General features: G+C 40.8%; 1 protein-coding gene across 1 annotated transcript in view; it reads left to right on the forward strand.

Annotated features, from left to right (window-relative positions):
- cacna1ib (calcium voltage-gated channel subunit alpha1 Ib) overlaps positions 1–22,874 on the forward strand; it is a 136,423-nt gene that overhangs the window by 38,261 nt on the left and 75,288 nt on the right. Inside the window, 3 exon segments of the mRNA XM_025058458.1 lie at positions 1,305–1,743; positions 17,205–17,316; positions 21,695–21,828. Coding sequence (XP_024914226.1) covers positions 1,319–1,743; positions 17,205–17,316; positions 21,695–21,828 — 671 coding nt within the window. The 5' untranslated portion in view covers positions 1,305–1,318.

Raw genomic sequence — 22,874 nt, forward strand, 5'->3', positions numbered from 1 at the left:
GAGCGTTAAGTCAAAGTGAGGGGCGCAGCCCCGTGACAGTGTGCACTGAGACTGAGGTGATCTGTACTTGTTGCTTTAAAAAGAAGAGAAACTGTGGTTTTATTTTCTTATTCTTCTTCTTCTGTTGAAACTCATCTCCCGACAGGTTTAGATAAACTCCCTTGATCCTCCGCTCTGTCGGAGCTGAGATCTGAGGCTCAGAGAACTTCCTTTTTAGTCCCGGCTCTGAACAATAAAGAGAAACATTTTACTTCTATCAGCGTTGATTTTTTATGTATTTCCTCTGAACTGTATTTTTCCTTGAAGTACTTCTGTGTACTGTAGGTAGTACTGTTAGCATGATTGCAGTGTTGTTCCCGTCAGGCTCGGCGCACAGCGGCGTTGAACCCCCGACTGTTGCGGTCTGTCACAGACCTGAGGTCGACAGAGTCGAGGATTCAGCTGCTGCTGTTGAATCATGGGAAATCCACGGTCAGGTGCCGCTCAGTCCCGTCTGAGCTCCGTCTTCGTCTGTTGTTCCTCCAGCACACGCGGTATCGATCGCACCGTTATCAACACTGAGCCTCCGACCGGCACGACTGGGCCTTAGTCATTCTCTCTCTGCTCTGCGTCTATTTCTGCCTCCGGTTTTTGGCCTGTGATGACATTTTAGGGGGAAGATTTTCATCTTGGGAAATCCACGTATCGACTTTTCTGACAGGAAGTTGGATCAAGAAAAACAAAGAAAAACAACGTCAACGTTATATCTGTGAGATAGTTGGAGAAAAAATAGAGAAGGAGCTGCGATCTTTGTTTAGGTGCTCGTGGACAGGATTTAAAAATAAATAACACCTTCGTACTGTCGTACAGCCACGTCTCTGTGTCTGAAGTACAAAGTACAACAAAGTACAACAAAGTACAACAAAGTACAAAAATCCCAACAACAAAGTACAACAAAGTACAACAAAAATCCCTCTAAATAGTCAAAGATCATTAGCTCAAACATGGAGGTCGTATATTTTACTATACTGTACATAAAACTACTTACTGTTGAAGACTACACAGTACATACAGATGTGTACAGTATGCATAATACTACCTAGTATATAAAAAATATACAGTCCATATAAAACTATGTATCATGTATTTAATGGTTGAACGTCGGGCCGTTATATTTAACGTTCCGTACCGTAAGTCGTTTCACGGCCCATAATTCCTCTGGTGAATGTTTCCGACTACGTCCGTCTTCATCCATGTGTCTCACTAAATACTGCAGTTCCTGGTACTACGTCTACATGTATTTCATGGTCTTCTCTTTCTTCCAGACTGTTGCGTTGCCATGACGAGTGAGGAGGAGGAGGGCCCCGGTGTTGCCGCATCAACACCGTCAGGAGCGGCGGCCACTTCCAGGGTAACAAGAGTGGCAGCCAGGGGCAACAACGATGACACGGTCACTTCCTCCTCCCCCCGCAGACCATCCCCGTACCGCCTCCCCCGTCCCACGGAGAAGGAGGAGGAAGAGGAGGAGATAGAGGAAGAAGGGATTATTCAGGAAGATCGGATTGAGGAGGAGGAGGAAGAGGAAGTGGATTGTAGTAGGAATAATCATGAAGAGGAGGATGATGACGACGACGACGATGAAGAGGCCAACAGTGACACCAGCATGTTAGTGGTGCCCTACCCTGAGCTGGTGCCGGTGGTCTTCTTCTGCCTGAAGCAGACCACCTGCCCCCGCAGCCTGTGCATCCGTCTGGTCTGCAGTCCATATCCTTTCAGAGTCTGAGATAAGTTCACGATTTCATCTGAGATTTTTTAAACTTCATCCACAGTCGGTTCAAACGCACAGATCGACGTTTGTCTTTGTTCTGATCAAAGGGACGTCAGAGCCGCAGCGTTTGAACCGCAGACCTTTAAAAGTAGAGCAAGGCATCACGTCCTGAGTGTGTGTGTGTGAGTGTGTGTGTGTAAGGAGAAAAACACAATATTTTAGTATATATATATATCAGTATATATTGCATAGCAAATAATATGTCAGAGCTCTGGACATATTATTGATTTTTTCTTCTATTTTTTTCTTGTTTATTAGACGGTGGAGTCACTTCCTGTCAGAGCAGGAAGTTGACGTTTGAGAATTCGAACACCACAGCTAATGATTCAGACACTGGAGTTTTGATATCTTTGGATAAACTTTTGTCGCTGCACCTTCAACATCAAACTGCTGCAGGTTTTTCTTTTTTTAACTCTTTAATCAAATATCCTTTTTTTTCGCACTGATAAAAGTTTGAGATTTCGTGCTGCGATTATTTTGAATTATTCCTCTTTTTGGACCGTTCTCACATGATGACAGTAGTAAAAATGGAATTAAATGATTTTTTTCATTTCTGGACGTTCTGCCGTCCCATCATCTCATCCAATCAACTCTTTTTTTTGCCTGACCAGCTTTATATCCGACCAACTCAGGGGAAAAGTTGCTGGATGTGCAAACAATCCATTTAGATTTCTCTGAGATCGTCTGTTCTTAAATCAGTGACTAGAACACTTAGTTTGATTACCTTTGTTTTCAATTCAATACTTTAATCCAGTCTGCTGCTCTGACTCCGCCCCCTCCTCCCCGCTGGTATGACTCCGCCCCCTGCTGGTCCTTTCTGAGGTTCTACACCTCAGCGTGACCTCATGAGTTCAAATGAGAAGATGAAGTTTCAGTTTGAGTGCAAAAAATAAATAGTTTTCAGCAGTGAAGTTGTGAAATTCTCTGGACAAAGTTTGCTTGAATAGATAAATCCATTCCTAATAATAAATTTAAAAATACAATCGATTAACTTTAAAGAATGTTAGAGTTTCGTCGAGAAACGGAAGACGTTTGAAAACAGGTTCAGTTTCATTTGGACACATTTTATCATTTCATCCAAACAGTGACTGAAAACAGAGGAAAATCAGGTGTGTGTGTGTGTGTGTGTGTGTGTGTGGCGTGAGTCCTTGTTAGTTGATTTAAAATGAAAAGGCTGGTATTGACCCGCTCCACTCTCCCACATTGTGAGCTGAGATTGCTCGGTGCTGTGAATTGATCCACGATTGAAAAGTCCTTTGTGAGCGTGACTGAGTCGCGGCCGCTCTCTCTCTGTGTGAATGTGCAGATGTGCTTTATTTCATTTATGGCTGATATTGGCATAAAATAGTGATGGAGGAAGGTGATATAAATAGAAGTGGTGAAAATACTCTCGTTTTATTTGGATTTGTAAAACAGGAAAGTATAAAAAAAAAAACCTTTACCAATCAAGTAGGTGAAATGAAGCGTCAGGAATTGATTAAAATTTCATACAAAAAAAATGGATGGCATTATAGTTTTTAAAATGTATTATCATTAAAATTACGGATGTCAGATAATATTGGTATTTGTCCGATAATGAAAACCCGATACCCCGGGTTTTGTTTTTTGGGGCAAAACGGCTGTATATTAAAGTGAATGCCACTAGATGGCAGCATTGCAGCTCATTTTCTTCAATCAAATCTATTTTAATAATCAGGGGATTGTATGTTGGTGCCAACAACTCATAATATTCAATTGGGGGGGGTAAAAAAACTTTTCTCCACTAGGGGGAGCATGGCAGAAAATAATTGAGAAACACTGCTTTAACCCATCTCCTTAGTGAACAGGCAGCTCTTAACCACTGCTCCACTATATCGGTATCTGAATCGGAAGAATTTTTATGACAGAATTTGAGAAAAAATGTCTGATTTTGGTTCTAATGTTTCAACAACAAAATTATATCAAATCAAAATATCATATCAAAATATTATATCAAATTAAAACTAGTTGGTGAGTTGGTGATGACATCATCTGGATCGTTAACCACTGCTCCACTATATCGGTATCTGAATCGGAAGAATTTTTATGACAGAATTTGAGAAACAAATTCTGATTTTGGTTCCAACATTTCAACAAAATTTGATCAAATCAGGATTTTAAAACTAGTTGGTGAGTTGGATGACATCATCTGGATCAAACTCCGACTCTTTATTTTAATCATTAACTGATGTGTTAAAACTGATGTATCGTCCTCTTGTTCTCCACTCGTCCAATGAGAAGTCCGAGTCCTTCTCTTCATCTCGTGACTGTAAGAATTCTGCTTCACTCACCTGGAGAAGTGTGAGCGTGTTGTTGTGAACGGTGGAAACAAAGATGAAACTGAACTGAGAGTTTCTTTTCTGTCTGTTGTCTGGCTTTAATGAGAGCCGTAGTCGCTGCTGTCTCCGCTCTCACTCCTTCCACTTTCCTCTCAGTCCACGTCACACTTTATCTCTTTATCTCTCTCTGTCCAAACACTGAATCACGGGTGGTTTTTTTTCTTTACGTTCAACCACTTTGAAGACACAAAGCGAAGCAGGCGTGGAAGCGGAGAATAACGCTTGGCAAAAAAAAAAAAAAAAAACTCTTTGGCAATTTGCAGTAATACAGAGATCAAACTCTTGTCAGTCTGCACTTAGTGCCAAATAGCTGCGGGAATTTTACTCCACTTTTTAGTGGCTTACCGCGGCGAGAAGAAAGTGAACTTGTTGTTCCTTCACTGCTGAATTTCAGTGATTGTAGCTTCTTATTTTTCCTCCTCACATTTACATGAAACGACCAACGTTTGAATCCCAGTAGTTTTTTATCCTGTGGCTTTGATTACAAACACAACGAAGGAAAGTTACAGCAGAAATCAAAACATCAAATGACTTTTTAAGAATTTTTTTTTTTTTAGAAACCAATTCATGATCCTGCTCACTACAGGATAATTGAAAATAGTTTGAAAAATCCTCTCATGTCTCCTGTCACTGCCTCAGCTGTTGTTTCACGTCTGTTTCAGTGGTTGTGGTGAAAATGAGCTGTCCATGGTGCTGATGTTATTTTCTCTCTCTCTGCTGTTGTTTTCTGACCTTATCTAAGAGGCAGAGGCAGAGAAATAAATTAAGAGGGAATAAGAAAAAAAAAGAGAAAGAGACAGAGACAGAGAGAGAGAGAGAGAGAGAGAGAGAGAGCATATAGAATACATTTATATTCCGTCCCAAACTAAACCTAATAGCAGGGGAAGGTCAGGTTAAATGCTTTCAATTCTTTTCAATCTCCTCTGAACCGACACACGTTTCCCTACCATTATAGCATAAACACACACACACACACACACCGACCCACAACACCAAACTTGTTGGTACAACAGTCAAGGTCAAACCATTGATTTAAGTTAAATGTGGAGCAAAACACAGATAAAAAAAAGATGTTTTCCCAGTTCACGTGTTCATCCCTAAGTCTTTTTAAAGTGGTCACGTGACACGACGTCTGTCAGCTGATTAGTGAGTTGGTTAACAGTTAGCAGCAAGATAATTAGCTGATAATTAACGAGTGTCATAAATACAGGCAGGTGATTGGTTGTCTTCTACTCAGGGGTAAAACTCAGATTCAGCAGCTTCAACTTCAGTGACGGGGAATTAAGTCCAACATTAGCAGCTGCTCGTAGTCGCGGGATTCATGCTAGCATTAGCATGTTCAGCAGCAGACGCTGTTTTAGCTGATTTTTATGCTTTTAAAAAAAAAGTCGTTTGTTTGAGTTTTCTTTTCTTTTTTCTTTTTAAGTATTGTTTTCCTGTATTAAGTTGACAAGAGCTGAAGGACCCCGGAGTTTTTCTTTGCGTGTATAGTACACAGTATTACTAGGATGATGTACTTGTAACATCCTCCTCTTTAAAGGCCTGTGGAGAAGTTGACGTGTAATTACCCCTAACTAAGTGAAAATGTTTTCTCTGCTGCTTGTTTTTGGTTTTGCCTTTTTGTAGCTTTTATTAAACCACAAAAGTACACGTAGAGGCAGAGAGAGGAAAAGTCAAAGAATCCATTAAATCGAGGAAAGGATCCAGTTGAGTTAGGAGTTACTGGACTACTGTGCTACGGTGGCCCTGAAGGTCAAAACACAACAACACTTCAGAAGATCTGAAGGAAATTTCTATATTTAGTTTCTAAATGTAATGTTAAGAACAGTTTGAATACATTGGATATGACTGAAAGATTTAAAAAACAGAACAACAGAAGTGAGAAAAATAAAATATTTTAAAATAGCAAAGACAAATTGTGAAAAAATACGATCATTGAACCAATTGGAAAAAACAAAGCCTTGAAGGTTTTCTCTTCACGGCAGATACTCGACAGCAGTATCCGTCTACAGAAGTACTTCAATGACAAAGTACAACAGACACATCAAATATACGGGAGGATAAAACAGTCGGAGATGAAAAACACAATCAAACACTCAGAGTTTACTCCTGTCCTGATGGAGACGTCGGTGTCGTCCACAGGTCTGTCCGTATGGGAGACACTTCCCTGTAGTCTCTCTCTCTCTCTCTAACCCTCCCTCCCTCCCTCCCCCCTGTGGTCAGAGTTTCCACCTGTAGAAGGAGAAACCACTGATGGAGCTGACAGCTGGTCTCCTTCCCTCGGACACTCCTGTCTCCAGGGTGGATGTGAAGTCAACTTCATGTGTGAAGACATGTTGGAGTGGACAGTGTGGAAGCTGTCAGCTGCAGTGATGGACGGAGACGTCTCCTGTTGTTTCCTCTCCACTCTGGAACGTTCCGTCCTCTGCACCTTCTTCTCTTCTGCTCCACTAAATCTTTTCTCTTCAAACTCCCTCTCTCTGTGACACGGTTTCTTCGCCTCCACCCTGCGCTCCCACATGCAAATGCTGCTGTTTATTATTATGCAAATTAGCCTCTTAATCACTATGCTAATGTCATGGTGCCCACCTGTCAAAGTGGTGGAGGGGCTGCGTCCAGGGGTCTATCCAAGGTTCTTCCTTCCTGTATTCAACCATGTTTCCAGTGTCACGGAATTTTTTTTTTTACTTTACCAATTCACTTCTTCTGCCTCCCAACAGTCTTTCAAATGCCACATATTCTTGAAATTTCATTTTTTTAACCTTCCATTATAAATGTCTAGTTCAAAACCTGATCGGTTTAATCAGCAAAGCCAGTTTATTTTATCGTTCTTTTCCGTTTCGTTCTTTGTTTTCCTTCGTCGCTGCAGCAGCTGTTTGTTCTAAACTGCCCTCTCTCAGAGCAGTTGTGCTCCAAGATGGCAAATATGGAAATAAAACTCGTTGAATTACTGCAGTAATTTCTCCTAAAGGCCGATGAGCAGTTTTTGTAATGAAAACCTTCAGAGAGTACACGGAGCCGGCTCGCTGCCATCCCTCATTTGGCTGCGACCCATTCTGTTTCACTGAACCGAGCGTTCGTTCCTGGACTGAAGTCGGGTTTCATTTCATCGTTCCACCTTAACTGTCCACTTCCATCCGTACGTTTCTTTCCCTCGCAGCGGTCGTAGCCAACAGTAGCCATTAGGTCATAGATGAATGAGACGTTTGAGTGACCCCTGCTGGAAGGATTGATTGACAGCTCTTAGAAATATAAAGATGATCAACATTTAAACTCTGACTTTTTAACTTTATTATGAGGATGAAACACAAATGTTTCCCTTAATCCAGTCGCTCTGCTGCTCTGGAACATATACAGTACCTTCCCAACAGTTCCTCACTGCAGTGCCATGCAATAACTTTTTATATATTGCATATTATATTACACAGGAGAAATATAAAAGTGATCATTTGCAAATGTTATTCCATCCCCAGGAAACAGTCAACGTCTCCCTCGTATCATTTGAACAACAAAAACAACAAAACAGCATGAAATATATATTTACATTTGGAGACGTTTAAAATAAAAACACATTAATTTTTTTAACCTTGGGTTCAAACATCTCTTCTTTAATGATATTATGAAACACAAGGTGAATAAGTTTGGTATTTATTCCACACAAAAAAATCCACCAAATCTGCTGCTCTGTATTCTCTGCGTGCAGTTACCCCTCACAGCCTCAGGGCAGAACAGAGCTGCACCAAAACAAGTCTGTTTACCCTCACATCCAAATTTCACCGACCTCGTCATCATTTATTTTTGCCCCGAGGCCGTCAGCTGTGGTGTGGCCTGGGCTGGTGGGTGTGAGGCGTAATGACATCACTGGTCCTGTAGGGGTCATCAGGTGAACGATTCTGGTTAGAGATGATGGATGGAGGTGATGGATGGAGATGATGGATGGAGATGATGGATGAAGATGATGGATGGAGATGTGATGGAGATGATGGATGGAGATGATGGATGGAGATGGTGGTTGGAGATGATGGATGGAGATGATGGATGGAGATGATGGATGGAGATCCTTAGTTTAACCTATGACATAAGACAGTAACGCAATGAGACAATTGCTTTACATCACATAGTTACAGAATTCCATACCGTACCGTACCGTACTGTACCATTTCTATAGCGATTAAATATGTCAATATATTTATTGTACATATATCCTTTGGCTGCTGTAACTTGAACTCTTACTTCATTCTGTTCTTAACTGAAGAACGACCCAGAACGACGGCCTGTTCCGTTGTTCCGTGTCTAAATGCCAGATTGTGGCAGTGATCGCAGCCTTCACAGAGATGGATGACGATGTGACAGATCCCTGCTGTGAAAAACCAGCACATCTTGACCTCGCCTGATGGTGGTTGGCTGAATCATGGGGCACGGCCCCGGCCAGACGCACCGCGCTGTTGGGCTGGAGTCAGACATTCTTACTTGACAAATTTTGTATGTAGTTTTTAATATATTTTTTCTTCTTCTTTTTTTCTCATGTTACTTTTGATCATCATTTTGGTTTAAACACAGCTACGTCAAGCAGCATATATCGTACTGGACTACAGCATAGCATAGCATAGCATAGCATTCCATAGCATGGCATACTGTACCGTACCGTACTATAGCATACCGTACCATACTGTACTGTAACGTAGCATAGCATAGCATAGCATAGCATACTGTACCATACCATGCTCTATGATGCAACACAACTTGTGATACAGGATAACTGTGCTTATTTAAACAGGTGATCCACAGTTTGAGCACCAAACTCAACCAAACTCAACTAAAAATACCAAACTTATGAAACACATTCACACCCAGTCCTGAAGTTGATATGTCTTAGATGTGCGGGACACTTTCCTGGAGACAAACAAGGAGACCGCAGCTGAACGGGATCCTAATGAAGCCATTGTCTCAAGTTTGGTAAATGACAGTCATTAGCTCGTCATTAGCGCTCGCCTACGATGATTGCTCACTGTGTGTTGTTATCTTGGGAACTGCTGACTGGCATGTGTTAATTTGTAAATGTGTAGAGTGTGTTTGTGTGTGTGAGTGTTTGTTTGTGTACACACACGTGTGTGTGTTTGTTTAGACCTTTGATCCTGGAGCTTTGTGGAATTCTTCTGGTTTCCTGCTTAAAGCGTCGCTCGTCCCCACAGATCCCACACTTTGTTCCCCTGGTTTGGATCATGAATATTAATGTCTCACCTTGTTGTGGCTCCGTCACGTTACAATTATAATTAAGGAGTGAACTCTGTCAGACAGCCTTTCTAACTGTTTTGGACTAATTGACCTCCCAGTACACAGAGATGATGAGGAGGAGGAGGAGGAGGAGGGTGTGATGATGAAGAAGAAAAACAAACCCAGGAGGTGACGACGTCGTTAGTGTTTGATAAAGGGCAGCAGAGGAGGAGGGGGGGAATTGGGGGGGGATTGACAGGTGGACTTTAAATGAAGTCTGTAAATTTCTGACAGCCTGGAGTTTGTTTTTGTGACAGTTGTTGTGACAGCTGTTGATTCATTTTGATACAGAGGAAAACTGACTCAAAACATCAGAAAAGTCTGAGAAGCTGATTTTATTTTTTTATTTTTTTAAAAAAAGGTGTGTTAAGAAATTCTAGAATATGATGAATATAATACAAAAGTTTTCCTTGAATTTGTTGTTTCCATTAGATTATGATGTAAGCAGTGATTTTGTTAAGGTATCACCACATTGATTGAATCATTATTGTATGTAAGGATGTCCGATAATATCGTCCGATCAATATTATCGGCCCGATATTAACATAGTTAAGTCATATCTGTAAGAATCCTTATCGTTTTTTTCCTCCGATAATGAAAACCCGATAACACAATGCACAATAGTTTGGGGGAAAAACAGCTGTACATAAATGTGAAAGCCACTAGATGGCAGTATTGCAGCTCATTTTATTAATCTATTTTAATAATCAGGTGATTGTAGGCAGAATGTTAATATTATAATGTGCTGGAGAAGGTCAAAAAAACTTCTTACCTCTAGGGGGTGCATCACAGAAACTAATTGAGAAACACTGCTTTAACCCATCACCTTAATGAGCAGGCGGCACTTAACCTCTAGTTGTACGCAGATGTTTGCGCCCACTAGTGGCCAAAAAAGGTCAACAAACGTATATAAAAAAACATATGAGAAAGGTAAAAAAAAATATAACCTGACATTGATTGTCTTCTACAGCCGTAAACTGTACACACTACATAAATAAATACACACACACATATACTACATATATAGGTGGAGCAGAGCAGCGTTTCTGCGTCCTCGTTGGTCTGTAATACCACGGTCCTTTAACCGCAGACAACTTTCTCCTCTCCCTACAATCAGGCCTTCACTGCTGTATGATGTCGGCAGCCATGAGGAAACTTCCAGAGTTTTATCAGTTTCTGTTGCCTCTGGTGTGTCAGCAGCCAGAGTTTATCTTCCTCCGTCCATTTCCAGGAGTTGATGAAACGTTGAATTACCTGGCAGGACACCGATAATCCCACAAAAGCCATGGATCGGCTGTTTAATTTCAGGTGTGTGTGTGTCTGAGGGGGAGTGTGGAAGAGAGAAAGGGGGGAGTGAGAGGGGTAGAGGGGGGGGCAGCGCATCAGGCAAGTCTGACCTTAAGCACAGGCTGCTGCTAAAATAAGATTAATGACACGTTTTTAAGCCAAGTTTTGGTCTGAGCTGATGAACTGCAGCAAACTCCACTCATCAAATCAGGGTTTTTTTTTACAAAAGAGATTCTTGTAGGAAAGGAATGTTGGACTCTGACTCAGAAAAAAAAAAACAAAAAAACGTCATATGTGCGCTGCCTGGAACTGTCGGCGGGTGAAGGGGGAGGAGGGATTAATATATAAAATACATAAATTAGTTTTATTCATGAGATGTAGTCGCTTGAAGAAAACCTCACTGACTTCCTTCCTGTCAACCCGTTTCAAAACTGCTTTTTCAACATGCAACATATAAACACTTGAATGTTGCGTTTGTGTTTTCACTCTCCCGAGGGAGGAGGAGGAGGAGACGCTGGAATCAAACACCAGCAGAATAATGAAGCCGTGCAACAGATTTTATCATAACATTTTGTAACTGGCATGAATAAAAAGGTCAGTTTATTTTTATTCCGTAAACAGCAGAAAACACCTTCAGCCAGAGGGTGTGTTCAGGCGCCGTAGGAAAAACGGACTTTCCCGGTCAAAACGGGAGGAAAGCAGCGATGAAACACGTTTGGATCAAATACCTGTGGATTCTGCTTCATTTCCCACCTGTCAGTATATATTAGTGACTAGTTTAAAGAAGGAGCTAACAGGCTACTGAGCTAGCACGTCAGTAGTGTGTTAGCACTCCGCTTTAAACCACTGTAAGTGTTTCCATTTCCTGTTAGCACTCCGCTTTAAACCACTGTAATTCACAGTGGAACCTTAAAAGAAAGTGTTTCCATTTCCCCGTGGAGATGAAGTTACAGCAGGTTTTTTTCTATTTTTTTTTTGTTTAATTTTAACTCGTCTCATTCTCATTCGTATAAAAACACGACACAACTGTGACAAGATATCGCCACGAAGAACGCAGTGACTCATGGGAACTACATTTAGAAAAGTTTCACCTGGGTTTCAGACGCGGCCCGGACTGAGTGACTAAAGATGCAGCCCACATTTTATCTCCTGACTAAAGCAGCCAGATGTTCATCAGTTTTTCCATGTATTTTTAAAGTGCTGTGTTTTAGTCAGACGTGCTGTTGGTTCTGCTGCAGATGAAGTGAACCCCGTGTTCCTGCTGCCGTTTTTATATATAAGGCTGTAATTAAGAGGTTGCTGCTGTTTAACATCACCGTCTCCTGCTGTTTAGAAACAAAAGTTATATGTTTGGCTTTGACGCGACCTGCAGATTCTCACCGTCACTGGAGGCAGTGAACGGAGGTTCTTTTCTTGGTTCATTTCATTATAATATTTTCCATTTAAATTATTAATATTATTCAGTGATTTGATGTTATAAATGATTGATTTTCTTGTTTTCTTCTCTTCCTCCCAATGATGAAAACAATGAAGTTGGTTGATGAAAAATGACAGAATGAATGACTGATATTAGTAGATGGACCAGAGTCGGTTTTTAAGGCTGTAAGATTAATGACCATGAGGAGAAATTATTGATCAATTATTGGCAACGACTGCATGTGTTTGTGCTGTATTTTATTATTTATTCATTTTTCAACAAGGATTAAGGAACAAACAGTCATAAAGAAATCAGAATGGGCTCAGAACTACCTGGTACTTCCTGTATTTTCTAGTATCTGTGTCCTGGTGGTCGTCGAACTGTAAAGATTGAAGGCTAAGAGTCAACGGTGGCTGATGTTGTTACAGGTAACCTGACAATTACTGTGTGTGTGTGTGTGTGTGTGTGTGTTTTTCATGCTCTGACAGCTGACATGTGATGCGGTGAAGCGTTGCAGGTTGATATCCCATGACATTTCCTTCTCTCCAAACTGCACTCCAGCGTTCATTCTGCCGTTCTCTCAGACACACACACACACACACACACACACACCTGACACCCTCCTCCATCTTTAATCCACCAGTGGTATTTCTCCACCTCACTCTCCACATTCATAGATGTGACTGTTGTTCATTGTCGACCGACTTACAATAACCCCATGTGGACAAAACAGTGAACTGCAGCAGGAAAACACAGCGCTCTCTGATCGTCATAGTTTCTGATTGTAAATATTAAGTAACTGAATGAAGTATCGACCGTCAATCCTGGAGGTTGACAGATTAACACTCAGATTATCAGTTTAATTCTTTCTATGCTGATGATTGTAGACGGACTGTTGACTGGTTTTCTGTGTGCGGGCTGCTGTGATTGGCTGCAGCTGCCTCTGAAAAGGTTGGTTGAAGATGGATGGGTTGTTGATGGATGGATGGATGGATGGATGAGTGTATGCTCCGGTCTGTTGTAGGTTTTTTTTCTCACCAGGTTTGTCGTAGTGTTTCACGTTCCATTGACTCACGAGTCACAATAAGAATCACTTAAGGCCAAAAAAGACACGAACCAAAATAACTGCCTTTCCCTCCCTCGCTCCCACCCTCTCCCCCGTACCGTCTTTCCTTTGCAAGTGTTCACTTCATTTGGCACTCAATTGGTTTCCCTGGAAACCAGAGGTCGTTTGCCTCCAGTGTGTGTCTCTTTGGAAACAATAAAAACACGAGAGAGAAGGCAAAGAAAAGAGAAGACAGAGAGAGGATTCGACAGAGCGATGCCACGCAGCGTCGTATTACGAATTCATTTAGCTCCTGCTGCCACACACTTTGAACCTCTCAGCTTTTCCCTGCTCTGTCACACTGATGCCTTCCACTCACCCAGACCTCCGCAGTGGCATTGGAATTCCTTTGTCCTTTTTTATGATTTCAAAGTTGTTTCCTTTAGGCTCCGTGAAACATCTGCTCCCAGAGCTGCTGGGAAAAAGATTTTTTTTTTACTGTTGAGGAAAAAAAAAACAAAAGGCAAAAGATAATAAATAGTAATAGAAATGTCAAGGGAACAATACTGAAGTACTGGTGACATTGACTGTGATTGACAGCTTAAAACAACCAATAAGAGCTCAGTTAAATCTGAACTCTAAATAATGAATAATTTATTTTTCTAAAAGTCTGATGATCCAAGTAGGTGATACCTTTTTAAATTTGGAAATGAAAAAAAAAAACATCACAGAGAAAATTGTTATAAAAAGAATGAAACTCAATTTCTATTACCTTTTAGTTCCTTTTGGGGAATTCTTTCTATTTAATTGTTGTTTTCACATCAGTTGGCCAACGTAACGTCTTTCTAAAATTAGATCAGATGAGCTTTTTGAAAAGAGAAAGAGTGTTGAGCTGCAACACAAATGTGTTTTTAAAGAAAGTTACAAAAGGTCAAAATGACATTAAATGCCCTCAGAACATGGCAGCCATTTTTTATTTTTTTATAATATAGTTTTGAACCAACACTTTAGTCTTGAAAAAGTTTAAATATTTTGTCTTGACATCACAGTCAAACAGCTCCCTCAGCTGTGTTAATAATACAGCAGGTGACCCCTGCAGGGAGTGAGGGGAACTACAAAAACTCTGAAGCTGAAAAAAAAACAAAAAGTTCTTTCTAAGTAATGTCAGTTTATTTTAATAATCCTATTCTAGCACTTTGCTTGTGAAGGAGATTTAGGCTTTGAATTAAATCTCTTTTTTTGTCCGAAGAGAGAGGGGGGAGGGGGGGGGCAGACACACACTCTCAGTGTTAAATGTAACTCCAGTCCCGTCAGGAGACAAACTGTAGAGAAGCTGGTTTTAAAGGATGTTTTTTTCAGCAGAAAAAAACGACCTCTGAAATAATCCTCCTAGCATTAGCTCCAGCGGCTGTCACTTCAGCAGAGACTGGAGGAAATAATAATAAAAAAAAACAAAAAAAAACCGCTGACCTGCACCTTCATCCAGTCATGATATTGACATCAATGTGTGGAAACTGCTGGAAAGAAACATGCATTTGAGTCGCCGTGTTCTGAGGCAGAGCTACAGGGTTTCAGCACCGTCTCCGTGACACCTGCAGATGACGGCTCCCTCCCTCATGGAGGAGGGCACTCTGTGGAAAAGAACTGAGGAGTGTGTGTGTGTGTGTGTGTGTGTGCAGCAGTCATAACTGTTGTTAATTAGAACAGCTCACAGGAATAAAGCCACACCAAACATATGCTGCACGCCACATTAAAAATGAATGGATGTTCTGAAAAGAGCTGCAGCGAATACAAGCCACAGCCTAACAGTTTGGGTTTTTTTTTTTACATTCAAACTTCTACCTCATCATTAACTTAAAATAAAAAGTTTAATAAAAATATATTTGAAAAATGTCCGGGGGGTTAACAACGTTATGACAGACGTCAGTGTTTCCCTGACCTTTAAAGAAACGGAACACAAACATCACAGGAAAAAAAAATCTCACCAAGACTCACCAAACCAAAATGTCATCAAAAAGTATATGTAAAAATATATATATAATGATCGTCTAGATTCAAGCTACTAACAATTTACTTTCGTTCAGCTGTTTAGTTAAACACGACACTGACATACAGTAGAAGCAGGAATTGAAGAAAGACACGACGATCTTCTTCAGGATTCTCTAGTTTTTCTCTGTTCTTCCAGTCACCGCCACATGGACTAACGTGGAAAATATATGAGTGGAATTGGATCGTTGTCTGGAGTGTACCTGCTGATCTGTCTCATCACACTGACGAGTGCTGTGGTGCAGTGGTGCAGTGGCTGGGAATCACTGCACCTGACACGAGCTGCCAGGCAGCAGAGTTTGAAAAGCTGTGGGATTTTTTTTTCTTTTTTTTTTTTGACGTTCTGTCGGGTAAATCATTCTTAATTATTAATCACATGTGATGGTTTCCCTCCAGGAACAGGGAGTCGAACCGACTCACTTTGTTATACATGCTATCGTGCTATCGTGCTATCGCGTCTGCCGGGGCGTAAAGCTGAATGTTTTCTCAGAGCGATCCTCATCGTGTGAAACGTTGGAGTGAATGTTTAATTTAATGGATGATGTAATGCTTGTGTGAGAGAGTACCAGAGCGAGAATGTGTGTGTGAGTGTAAGTGTGTGTGTGTGTGTGTGAGTGTGTGGGAGGCTAAGAATAAGTATTTATTTTTTTAATTGTGTTGGTTTAAATTTCGTATCTGTGTGAGTGTGTTTTGCCCGCCAGCGTGTTGATGTGCTGTTTGTGTTCAGCCTTTGTATTTCTGTGTGTGTGTGTGTGTGTGTGTGTGTGTGTTTAACTGTATACATGTGTTTAGCCCACTCACACTCTATCTTTATCCACGCTGTGATAACTACTGGTGCCTCCCATCGCAGGAAGGTTGAGTCCAGGCCAAGTGAACGATGTCGAGTATTAAATCTCCAAGAGTTTTGTCTCTTCAAACAGTCGGTGATTTAAACTCAAGAGAAAACGAGACTTCGTTTTTATTTCAGTTATTTATTTATTTTTATTATTTTTTCTTTTCTTTTCTCACGCTGCTCAGTTCCAGAGGCCATAGGTTCAATGTTAGACGAGCAACATACGCTCACTTGACAAACAGTGAGAAGATAATCCATAAAATGAGCTGCAATGCTGCCATCTAGTGGCCTTTAATTTCATATACAGCTGTCTTTCCCCAAAACTATTTTTAAGGTCAAACATCATTTGGTGAAACTGAAGCATTTTGTTAACGGGTTTTTCATTATCAGAGGAAAAAATGATAACGATTCTGACAGATATTACATAATGATGCTAACATTCGGCCGATGATATCGATCGGCCGATATATCGTACACCCATAATTTTAGCCTTTCCTCACTCACAGACTACATGCATCTTGTGTATTCTGCTAATTCTTTCTGCTCGCCGATGATATCGATCGGCCGATATATCGGACACCCATAATTTTAGCCTTTCCTCGCTCACAGACTACATGCATCTTGTGTGTTCTGCTAATTCTTTCTCCTCAATTTTGTCTGTTTTTGGTGGAATGACCCTGAACGCAGCGTCTGTAAAAATCTCATCTAACTCTGAAATCTGTCCTTCCTCCTGGGTGTATTTGTCAGTAACAGGGGAGAAATACAGTCAAATACTAATAAAGCAGAACTTAAATACCACCATCCAAGGTTTCATTAGCGCCGCAGACGTTTCCTCTCGAGGAACCGCGTTCTTTACGGGCTAAAAAAAGAGGAGGAAAAATCACAGCTGGCCTTTAAAGTCAAAAGTGTTCTTTAAAACGATGACATTCTGCTGCTGTACTGCCCCCTACTGAGTTCACCTTTCCTCCTCTGCAGTTATAGTTAGGTTTGTCGTAAAGTTTTAGAAGCACTTAGACGTGAAAAATGATAAAAAAAAGACCTGCGGAGGTAAAGGCTAGTGGACACTGTAGATGTTGTAGGGTTGTCGGTTCTATTCCACTCTGCTCCAGTTGTTCTCCTTAACGCGGCTGTTTTCCCACATGGTTCGAGCGTGTCAGTATGATGGTGATCCTGTTGAACTGTGTGACCCTGGGGATGTACCAGCCCTGCGAGAACATCGACTGCTCCTCGGAACACTGCCAGGTACTGCAGGTACGTGAAAATGTACACACACACATACACACACGCGTGTATTGATCTTCATTCTTCTCCTCCAGTTGTGTTGTATTTTGAAACCAGTGAAAATCTTCAGGGGAGAACTTTTAAATTCATATTTTGTGTCTGAATACGTGTCATTTTGATTGTTTTTTTAATGAATTTTCTGGATGAAACAAAACTCAGTTCATTCATTTATATCTGTGTTGTGTTTTTGACTTCATACGATGAAGAACGAGTTCCAGTAAAAGGTGTGTTCTTCTATCCTTAAAGCTAACGTTATTAGCCTCATTTTTTTTTTTTTTTACAAACGCTCTGTTGTTTTCTTCCTCTTTTTATTTGCATTCTCACATCAAAGAGCAGTCGACAGGAAACCCTCCTGTGTTCTCAGCTCCTCCGTCTCCGAGGCGGACGACGTCGGTGTTTGTCATCTCGGTTAAAAGACACGGTTTCCTGCAGCTGCACGTGATCATATTTATTTCAACAACAAACTTCAGATGCAGCCTCATTTTCTCCAAGGACACACACACACACACACATAAACAAACACGCATTAACAAATCTGTGCTCTTGCTCTCCGTCATGCATGTTTAATCTCAAGCTGACATCCTGACTCTTACACACTCGTACAGGCCTTCCCTCCATCCTGTATCCACTTAATCCCGTGTACTCGTGTTGACACATAAAGGACCCATTTAATCACACACACACACACACACACACGCCTGTCCCCTCTCTAAGCTCCCCTGTATTCTCACGCTGTCTTCTCCCATGCCGGAGCCATAACTCCTCGCCGTGACTCACCGCGAGCATGTGCTCTTTATGGAGCGGCGGGCAGGACTTTCTCTCACGTTCGGCGCCTCGGCAGATTTCCTTGTCATCTGGCGAGATGCACCGGGTTGAAAAATCCTCTCTCTGCCCGTGTCAAAGGTGACGTGAGTGGGTGTTACATGAACATGTGCGCATACGTAGATCTTCAGTCTGCCAGTGTGAGGGTGGGACGCATCTCACAGGAAAACATTTTCTCTCCTCACATTCTCACACACACGTATGAACACACACACACAGCTGATTGATTCTACACCCTGGGGATGTGGTGACTGGTGAGTCGGACCTAATAGAATTTCTCCTCCAAGTATCTATAGACCCTATTCAATATCAGCATGGATTTAGTGGGCCACAGCTCCACAGTCAATACCCTCCGCTCAGAAAATCCACTGTTCAATACCCTGATTTCAATGGTGCCTCAGCAGCACAATTTACAGGAAAAGCTCCGGCAAAAAGCCCTGAAAAGTCCGTCTGTTATTGGGTCAGCGAGTTTGTCTGCTGGTGGATGACTAGTTAAACCAGGACGGGGTTGTTTTTAAGGTCTATTTTTAATGCATCGTAGACTGAACTCAGAAACATCTAAAATTGTTTTTTGGAAGAAAAAAAATGGATGAGAATTTCTTGCCTTCCCATTGGTCGAATATATCCAGCAACAGTTCTTAGTTATTTCTGAGTTTTTGAGAGTTTTCTCACCGTGCATTAAAATGCATTTCAAAACAAAAGTAAAAAAATAAACCAAAACAAACAGTGACAACATTGATGGTTTTTGTAGAAGGAAATGAAGTAAAATAAACTAAAAAAATATTTCCTCTTGGCAACAAGAAGCTGTTTTCCAAAGTTGGATGAGAAACTGTGGTTATTTCCAAACAGGAGAATATTCTGTAGGAAACGTCTTTGGCCAGAATTTAAAATCAGTCGTGTGATGAAAATCCTTCCTTCGTCTTTTCTCTTGTACAAAAATACAAAAACAAAAATAGCCTTTGTCGAAATTCTTGTACAAAAATACAAAAACAAAAACAGCCTTTGTCGAAATGAAACATCATCTAAAAAAAATAAATAAAAATACTCTGTGACTCTTACTCCGCTAGTTCGTCTTCAACGTCCAAATTTTGATTGTATTTTGTTCATGTCTTTGCCAGGGCCACACCCCTCATTTTCAGAACCACCTGACTCAAACTTAAGGAGCGACAGGTTCCAAAGTTAAACACCGTTATAAAAATGTGTTTTAAACCTGGAACAGAGTGTATTTTCGTCTTAAACTTCCCAAATATTTTTTACTTTTATTCCTGCACATTTCTTACAGATGTAGTTAAAGGAAAGGTCTTTTCTCTTTTGGACAAAAGTTTTTGTATCACTTCATAGTAAAAAAAAGACAGAAAGGAAGGCCTTGAGGAAGCTGCCACTTTTTTTTCCTCAGATTTCTCAGTTTATTTTTTCCAGCACTTCACTCTTTTGTTCATTGAAAATTCTATGCAGGTAAAGTAGGACACACACATCACTACAGCTGCATATGTCTGTGAAAGGCTGCACTGACTCTAAAGCCCATAAGAATCTTTCTTGTTATTCACACAAAGTAGTCTGGGAAAAAAAAATCTGTCTTTTCATTCAGGATGTTTTTAAGAAAGACTTAAAAAGAGAGAAGGAGCTAAAAATGTCAGGCTTCACAGCAGAGACTTTCTTCAAACCGTCAGGACATCAAATCTCACCTCACATCACCTGAACGCACCACTGAATCTTCAGGTTGATGTTTGTCAGTTAATCAGAGGTGGTATTTAACTCATTGATAGTCAATATTTGACCTTCATTTAGGAGCAAAAGAAAATAGTGATATTGTTTTATAATGTCAAAAAAAAAAAAAAACTCCATCATCTTTGTCCCAAGAATATACACACACGTCTATGAAAAGACGGAAAAGCTGAGCAGAAAATTTACCGAGCAAAATAAAAAAGTAAGAGACTAAAATGGAAAAAGGCAGCGTGAAAATAAAAATGTGAAATAAAGTGACAGGACGGCCGACAGGAAGGAGAATAAATAGAGTGAACTGGCTGAAAGAATTTAAAAAACCCTGAAGTTTCCCGGCCGTGGTCTGTGAGTCCCTCGGGTGTGTGAACTTTACAAACTCTCCCGTCTCGTCCTGACTGGTTTGACAAAGGTCAAGGTTGCAAACTGTGACAATTCCTCCACATTAGTAGGCTGCTCTGCCGTCTCTGCACTCCCAGGACTGCTGAGTGGGATCTTTCTTTTTCTTTTTTTCTTTTTGTTTGAGCAGCAACAAAAACCAGATCCACTCCAACGGTTTCGATGCAGATCATGTTGCCTAAAGTACTTTTCCCTGAAAATCAAATTACAGGCATTGCCAAGCGTGTCAGTTCATCTTTAATCCTCCAGTATGCAGAGAAAAGAACGTCAGCTAATCTAGGTTTCTGCTCACAACAGCAGTAACAGGCATCAGGCAGAGAAGCACTTTGATTTATTTGGATTTTATTCCCTCTTCATTTAATTAGATGCTTGATTAAAGCCAGGGGTGAGGGGGGGTTGGGGGGGGGGGGAGATGTGGAGGGTTGACTCTGATTACTGCTTAAACAAATTGTTATCTATTACCCCACTCCTGAGGGCAAACAGGGGGAATGAGAGAGTAGATGAAGGAAGGAAACATACCGAGCGAAGGAAGTGAGGAGGGAGGAATGAAGGGAGGTTACTACAGGAGAGCAGCGGGGTGGTGCAGTGGAGAGAAGGAGGTGAGGCTTCAGGCAAGATCAAGAGGAAGGGAAGGAAACGGAGGAGAAACTTTTTATTTTCTGCTTGAATATTTGTAACTGGGAAAACTGTGGAGGGCAAATCCAGTAAAACGAGTGTTGGACTGATGAGGAAGAGTCAAAGAAAAGTCAATTATGAATCAAATAAATCCTGCCTAACAATTTAACAGACAACTTCCAATTTGTCAAAGCTCTGTTCCAGAAAAGTAAAAATGTATAAAACCAAAAAAGAGAAAAATGTCAAATAAAGAATTTGACTATCGTTAGACACAGTGTGAATGTTCATGAATATTTAAATATATATCTATACATATACATGATGTATGATGATGTATATATGTTTGTATCTATGGCAAAGATAAATTCAGTGGTTATTATAATTTATGAAAATGGAAAAAATTTGTACTTCATCTCTTCCATATTTGATAAAAAAGTTCTGTTTGTTTTTTGTCTTTCTTTATATAGTTATATTTTATGTTGTACACAGTCTTTTTTTGTTCTTTCACATTTCTCTTCCAATATTTATTATTTATTTTATAAACTATTCTCTCCGTCATATTAAAACACACCCAGTTGCAGTGACCTAATGCTGTGGACCTTCAGTTGTTCTCCATTACGATCAACCGCCACATATAAACGTATTTATTTCCCGCCTTCAGCCTCCTGCTGACTCCAGTTCTAATAGAGATTAATGGAGGCCGACTGTGACGCTCACAGCTGTGAGAAATGACGCCGTCTCCCCGTTTGTTTTCTGACATGTTGCCTCTGTCTCGTCTCCGTCTTTCTGTCAGGCCTTTGACGCGTTCATCTACATCTTCTTCGCTCTGGAGATGGTTATAAAGATGGTCGCCCTGGGGATCTTCGGCCGTCGCTGTTACCTTGGGGACACCTGGAACCGACTGGACTTCTTCATCGTCATGGCGGGGTAAGGACGTCGGTTTTTCTACATGTCAACTGTGGCTCAGTGTGAGTGAGCAGAGAACGACTGCAGGGCAGATGAAAGGTGGAGGGAATTGATTATTTTAAAGTTTGTGGCTAAGCTACATCGGACTGTAAAGATGTCTGCCTTTGGAAAAAACTCGTTATCACTGGATGAGAAATTAGCCGCTTCGAGATGAGGCTAAACTTCGGAGTTTGAAATAAAGTTTATTTCAATCTGAGTGTTAGAGATTAGATTACCTTTGGACAAAACAAGTCCGTGTGTCTTTTTGTGAGAACTCATTTCTTTATACTGTATTTACATATACAGCGGTAAAGTTCTGGAATAGATTAGCGGCCTGATTTATTAGCAACTTAGCAAAACATAAATCGACCGCCATATTTAGCATATTATGCATATTCATGTAATTTACAATTTAATTATCACATTATAGCTTGTGGTTATGGTTTAATTTAAACCAAGATTAAACCTCAAGACAGAGATTGAATGTATATTTATATATATTTTCTTGTCTCTGGTCTGCAGTTTTATCCTTTTATTTTTTTACTTTTAATTCGTCCAGAATAAGCACAAATAGATGAGTCATTATCAGACCGGACATCAGCTGCATTGAAAAAACGGCCCTGCCCACGTTGACAGCGGAGTTATTATCCTCCGTGGAGGCAGAGTTCATCCATGCAGCCAAAAAGATCAGATGTTCATTGTGAACAATCACACAGCGGAGCTACATAATTGGACAAAACTGCCTCAACTGCTCTAACAATCAGCTTCACGCTGTGTAGAGATGACATTCAAAATAATACTGTCATTATCGCACCCTTTTACCACTGAACATTTTACACCCACACAGAGGACGATTCTTCTGTCACACAGTTTGGAGTGAGTTAAAGGTCGGGGTCTGAAGCCTGTCTTTGTCTTCAGGTCCAGAGACTGGCAGTTCAGATGATGATGATGATGATGATGATGATGATCATCCCTGGTGTTCACCTGCGACACAGTTGACATAAATGCAACGATGTTGTTCATCTGCC

This window comes from Cynoglossus semilaevis, chromosome 9, assembly GCF_000523025.1.
Source record: "Cynoglossus semilaevis isolate Cse_v1.0 chromosome 9, Cse_v1.0, whole genome shotgun sequence".
In the NCBI taxonomy this organism is placed as follows: domain Eukaryota; kingdom Metazoa; phylum Chordata; class Actinopteri; order Pleuronectiformes; family Cynoglossidae; genus Cynoglossus; species Cynoglossus semilaevis.